This window comes from Pteropus vampyrus, unplaced genomic scaffold (genome assembly GCF_000151845.1).
Source record: "Pteropus vampyrus isolate Shadow unplaced genomic scaffold, Pvam_2.0 Scaffold137, whole genome shotgun sequence".
NCBI classification, from domain to species: domain Eukaryota; kingdom Metazoa; phylum Chordata; class Mammalia; order Chiroptera; family Pteropodidae; genus Pteropus; species Pteropus vampyrus.
In genome coordinates this window covers 4,357,062-4,363,642 of record NW_011888918.1, presented here as the reverse complement: position 1 = coordinate 4,363,642, position 6,581 = coordinate 4,357,062, and the positions used below count along the sequence as shown (strand labels likewise).

The 6,581-nt window shown below is 33.8% G+C and overlaps 1 protein-coding gene across 1 annotated transcript in view; it reads right to left on the bottom strand.

The window, feature by feature from the left end:
* KDM5A (lysine demethylase 5A) overlaps positions 1-6,581 on the bottom strand; it is a 78,397-nt gene that overhangs the window by 24,636 nt on the left and 47,180 nt on the right. Inside the window, exons 20-22 of the mRNA XM_011367837.2 lie at positions 3,882-4,020; positions 1,287-1,466; positions 510-671 (exon numbers count right to left, since the gene is read on the bottom strand). Of these exons, the coding sequence (XP_011366139.1) occupies positions 510-671; positions 1,287-1,466; positions 3,882-4,020 (481 nt within the window). The remainder of the gene's footprint in view (positions 1-509; positions 672-1,286; positions 1,467-3,881; positions 4,021-6,581) is intronic.

Sequence of the window (6,581 nt, the reverse complement as noted above, 5' to 3'; positions counted from 1 at the left end):
GAAAAGTTCACTTTATTAGTATCTGTAATGGTGAACACTTAATAACAACCAAATGTTCAGTATCAATAAAGTGTTCAGCAAATTACAGACAATTTGATGGAATATTAGAAATCTATTAAAATAACAACTGAAAAAAGGAAAGGCTATACGGAAAAGTTCACTTTATTAGTATCTGTAATGGTGAACACTTAATAACAACCAAATGTTCAGTATCAATAAAGTGTTCAGCAAATTATAGACAATTTGATGGAATATTAGAAATCTATTAAAATAACAACAAACAAAGATATGGAAAAGACAATTTTAAGGAAAGAGCAGATTAGTAAACTTTTCATATACTTTGAATATAAATATTAAAAAATATGTGCAATATATGTAATCATAAAGCCAAAGATAAGGAAAGTATACAATAAAAACAGTTAAGAACATGGAAACAGTGACTCTGCTAATACCTTCACAGAATTTTGTATTCACCATGCAAACTCAAGATGCATTATGTAATTTCTTACCACCATGGCTGTATCTCTGGTTTCCTCCAATCCGTCCTCTAGATCACTCAGAGGTTCAAAGTCCAGATCCTTTTCTTTTTCTTTTTCTATTAGTTCTTTTACTTTTTTCCTTCTGTTTTTGCCACTTCCATATATACCAATGTCAGTCCGGGGACTTAGCACCTACAAAAATAAAATCAAATATTGAGCTCTGGTTTTAAAAAAAAAAGTCTTAAAACTAAAAATAATAAAAGGAACCATTTATTGTCTACTCACCAGGTCACAGGCACTTTCTTAAGGACTTTATACACATTATCTAATTTGATCCTCACAACCACCCTCTATTATCTGTATTATCTGTATTTTACAAACAAATGAAACTGAGGCTTAGAAAGAAAACAATTTGCCCAAGGACACAGGGTTAGTAATTAGGGAGGCAGTCCTCAAACATGAAACTATCTTATTACAAAACCTATGCTCTTAACTACGTTTAAATGCTCAAGATGAAAAAGGTAATGAGTATTTAAATTTGTGCTTCTGAGAAATAAGATCAGTCAGCGACGGAGTCCATTAACAATAAAGACAAGATCCAGGCTGGTTGCTTTTTCTGGACACAGCACAAGATGAACTGGAAATAAGCTGGCCTAAAGCTCCAGATTTCTGTTCAACATTTGTTATTATTACCTAATAGGAATCACTTGTATAACCATGACCAGATAAAATGAAAACAAATCTCACTAATAATATTACTACCCATAGGTGTTAAGTTATCAACTTCTGATGTAAACTACTATTTACCTGTAACAATGTATGGCTAGAATTCTTCTTAAGAAAGGTCCGTCCAGTCCGTTCTCTCCATGCCCGCGCTGCTGCTACCTGTGATTCTACTTGGGGCAATGCATCAAGACGCACAGGGATGGGGCGCCCCTTCGCAGATAAGCTCTCCAACTGCTCCAAGTAAGCATAGTTGCTACCACTCTGAAAAACAAAAGTATATTCTCACACAATTTGCATTCTCTTATGGAATCTGGCAATTATTGTCAGAAGACCTTACAAAGAGTTGAAATTTTTTTAAATTAAATATTATTCTTTAAACCTAATTTTATCTCTTGAATACAGCTACCAATGTCCTTTTTAAAGTTGTGTAAATGCAATATACAGATAATGTATTATAGAAATGTACACTTGAAACTTATATTATTAACCAATGTCACCCCGAAACATTTAATTTTAAAAAGTCTGTGTAAATTCATGTTGTCAAAGATCTTAATTTTATTAATTAATGAAGGGACCAGTAAGATATAAAAAATAGTTCAAAGGACAATCTATAAACACACATACACACACACACACACACACACATATATATGCAATTAGGAATTAGGAAAGGAATTTGCTAATAGATGGAAACATGTTTAATGTCATATAACAATGCAATTATCTTTTCTACAGTGTGGAAATCAACTGTTCTGAATCCAAAGACAAATTTAATTGCCTGTCTACAGATATAATTCATTTATATTACTATCATTTTTTAATAATTGACAGAGTTGTAAAATATCTTCATCAAAAGAAATCTAAGGTATACACTCCTAGAATCAGATAATTGTGGAGAGTCCACTAGATGACATCCAGTATATTCCAATGAAAAGAGATCCAGTATTCTCTTTTGCCTGTTTAAAAATCTTTTCACAATTTTTTCAACTACAAAGCAATATTTTAGTTTTGATAACCACTTCCATTTTGTTATGCAAACACAGAGAATGAATACTTTCCTTGTAAGTCACAATGTTTCAACATTTCCATGTAATGAAGTCATTATTGTTTTTAGAACTTATATACTGCTTTAAATTTATTCAATAATTGAATCATTACAGGAGGTGAAAGGGTTAACAAAGAATCCATTCCAGGGTCTTGGCAAGAACACCTGAAGTGGGCTGGCAGCCTGTAGATAATAACTGAGTGATAGACTGGATGAATTTCCTAGCAGGCAAAACACATAAGCATGCCTATAAGACACTATATATATCTCTGTAACATTCACTGTTATTCAGAGGCTATGAAGGAAAAGTACAGTATTATACATTAAATACTGACATTCCATTAAAAGGTTATTCCCCATGTATTAACTGAGTCATTTGTCTACAAATTCATTTTAAAAGTCATACTGAAACATGTGGAAAAATAAACAGGCAAGAAACTTTTAACAAGAGTAATAAGGTTTTAGCCCTAAAACACTATGATGGTATAATTAAATCACTATGGTATTAGAATAAGAATAGACAGCTAATTAAAAGAGAAAAGAAATCTCAGATACAAATAAAATCATGAAATAACCATATTTACTACTACTCCCTCTTATACCCAACTATAGCCACTTAACTATGGAACACCTTCTGAATAAGTCTAGACAGAGACTACTCCCAAGCTATGTATCCTAAAGGGTTTGCCTGTGAACAGAAGCTATCCACTTACTTAGAGCCTACAAGTTAGTCCTTCCATAGAAAGGTAGAGAAAGTCCTTCAAATCACATGACAGCTACCTATACTTGCAGATTTAGTCCTTCAAACATAAACAGGCAACTAAGGATTATCAGACATTTTGAGGACAACTAACTGCCTGAAATAGGTCAAAGATAAAACAAACAGAAGAGCTGTCCAGATAAAAACTGAGATAATTTAGAGTGGCAGCTAAGCGGGTCCCAGAAAAAGTCAACTGAAAAGGAAGTAAAAAAGAAGTCATTAGAACTTGACATCTAGAATATGTTCTTTCTTAGTAGAGCAGAGTTCGGTAGAAGAGAGTCAATTCCCTTGTTTTTTTTTTAGTATATTCTATAATAAAGAGAACTTATACACTGAATACTGTAAATGTTGCTTAATGGTTTTTATAACTCAGAAAAAATGTATTCAAGTATATTTTCATCTGTATCTAACACTTATTTTATTGTTTTGAATTGCAAATATATATGTCTCTCCAACTAGAGAATGTGCTATTTTGAGGGCCAAGGTCCTATCTTTATATCCTTCCCTTACATTTCTACTCCTAACTAGAATAATACCATGAATATTGTGGTATTTAGTAAATGTTAATTTCATTTTCTTTTTCTGCCTCTGGTTTAAAAAGTAACTTGTGCACATGACAAAAGATTCAAATATAAGAAAGTATAAACTCTCTACTGCTAAGAGTTAAATAAATAGCTAATTCTGTCATAGAAATAATGTTTAAATAGGTAATATTTATTTTGAATTATAAAATCAGATGGAAGAACAAGTCAATTTTAAGTACTGCAATTATTTTATTATGGTTATTCTATTCTAAAAAATTAAAAGCTTAAAGGATTTATCTGTGAAACAGCATTATCTGAATAGTAGAGTAATTCAATAGGCTCTTTACCTGAATAGCTTCCACTTTGGTTGTCCATTCCCGGGCCTTTTGTAAGGCCTCTTTCAGGGACAACACATTGGGCAGAAAGGCTGGAATGTTCTTAGCTTCATTCACAATGCTTTCTAAACTTGCCACGCTGTGCCGTGGTCTAAAAAAAAAAAACACAAAAATAGGGCAGATGCATGAGGAAAAGCCAAACTGCTACCAACATTTACATAACATTTTAGAATGTGTAGAGAACTTTCACACTCATGATCACATTTAATTCTTACTCAGTCCTTATAAGGGAGGCAAAATAGTTATTATCTTTATTTCCATTTTACAGATAACTTTTAAGATCAATTATTTTCCCGTCATTTAATGTAGTAAATGGCACACCTGAAATACTGATGTCTCAGATCCCATGCTTATTTCACAACACTAAATTGCCTCTACTTTAGTTCTCCACAATATATGAAATTATCAAGAAATGCGTATTAGACAGCAATGTAGAAAGCAACAGTCTAGAAATCCACTAATACTGATCATGTACATTTAATTCAACTACACTCATTAACACCTACTTATACAAATGTGAATTAACATGGACCTTTATCCTGAACCAATCAGAATACAAAATAAAAACTGTACTGGGAACTGAGAACAAATTACTATAGGCTCACTACTACTGGAGGCAGTGATTAATCCTGACTGACAAGGGCTCTGAGCTAGGCCTTAAAGAAGTGTGATTTTGCAGAGTGAAAGGTTAAAGTGGGAAAAAAAACAAGAATATAATGAACAAAAACATTTAAAAATGAGTTCGTAGTGAGCTTAAGATGAGGGATGGTGTGAAGAGTGGAGGGGAGAAAGTAAGAGCAAGAAGTAGGGGGATTTAGCAAGAAAGAAAGATGCAAACAGATTAAGAGGCCTTGAATTTTTCTATGTAACCAACAGGAAGTTACCAAGGATGGGGAAAGCTCTGTCATCATCCATGAATCCTACTATGTGCTAGGTACTGTGCTAGGTCCTGGAGTCTATTAATGCACAAGAGTAACAGAAGTCTTCATGAAATTTTTTAATCTTGTGGGAAAAGAGATTATTAATAAGGAGTTATGAAGCACTATTAAGTGCAATGATACAGAAGAGTAAAGATGCTATCAGGATGTATACTAGGAGGACTTAACTGACTTGGCAGGTGAAGGAAGGATTTCCAGAAGTGACCTCTAAGCTTTCTTATCCTTTCAGAATAGGAGTTAGACAGCAACACTGGGGCCAGATGAAGGGGAAGGGAAGGGGTGGTAGAGTTGCACCACAGGGAATGGGCAGAGAGGAAAACTGTTCCACAGGAGAACAAAAGGTGCAAAAGTCCAGAGACAAGAAAGAATATGGCGTGTTTGAGGAATCGGTGGCAGTGGAGAAAGGGGATCACTATGTTTGGAACATAAAATCCAAGAGAAAGAATGACAAGGGATAAGGCTAGATATTTAAGCAAGGGGCTAGACTATAGCTGACCTTATAATCAGGTTAAGGTATCTGAACTTCACCACATAGGGAATGAGAAACAGAAAAGGGCTTTAAGCAAGGGAGTCAAATAGTCACACCTATATTTAAAAAAATACTATTTCAGTGTGGGCAGTGGATTAGAAAGGGGTGAGATCATAGACAGAAGCTGTTGCTGTGATCCAGGCCAGATATGATAGCAGTCCAGAGAAAAAGAATGAAAGTGAGAAACATTAAGGAAATATAATCAGTATGACTTGGTAGTTAACTGAGTTTGAGGGTAACACAATGGAAGGCAGAGATCAAAGTTAATTTCTAAAGTACTAGCTTGTTCAAATGAGTGAAAGAGGGTATAATTCAAAAAAAAGAGGAACAAAGGAAGAGAATATGGAAAGAAGTTAATGGGTCCAATGTGAATACGGGAATTTGAGGTACTGATAGGACATCCAATGGAATTATCTAACAGGCAGATGGTATCTACAAAAAAGTCTTTTATAGTTGAAAATTTAGAATTAATCAGTATGAAGATGGTAAATGGAGCCAAGAAGTTAGTTGAAATTCAGACACTAAATGTCTCCAATTCATTCATTCCTTCACTTGTCTCTCCCCACTGGAATGTTGGCTCTATTTTAGAGCAGGGACTTTGTGTGTCTTTTCCCACACTGTCTCCGAAGAACTCAGAATTAGTGCCTGGCATGTAGTAGGTACTCTGTAAATACTTATTAATTGTAAAGATCAAGAGAAAATATAAGACTACTATAACTAGGTCAGTGTCAGTAAAATTGAAGAAGATAGATATGAAAGACATTTTGGAGACAAAAATCAGCAATATTTGGTGGCTAATTAAATATAAGAAAATAGGGGGAAAAAAGTTTTCAAATATTACTACCAACAAAATTTCATTCAGCAAACTATAATCAACTGCATCTAATATACCAAATCACAGTTTTGCATTCCAAAATTAGTTTTTCCTATTTAATATGCTCCCACCTCCTGGAATGGTCATGAACCTTAAGACACAGAGTAATCTGAATGTTCTGGAGATGAAAAACTCTGAATAAATATAGTATGTATTCTCCACAGCATCTGGAAAGCAGAATATCCAATATCTACAGAGCATTTTCTTAGGGGAGCAAAACTATGTTAATTAAATCATCTAAGACTTTTCCTACCAAACCCATTCAAAATAAGTGGCTGGCAACGTACTTAAGTACATAGAGATTTTGTAAT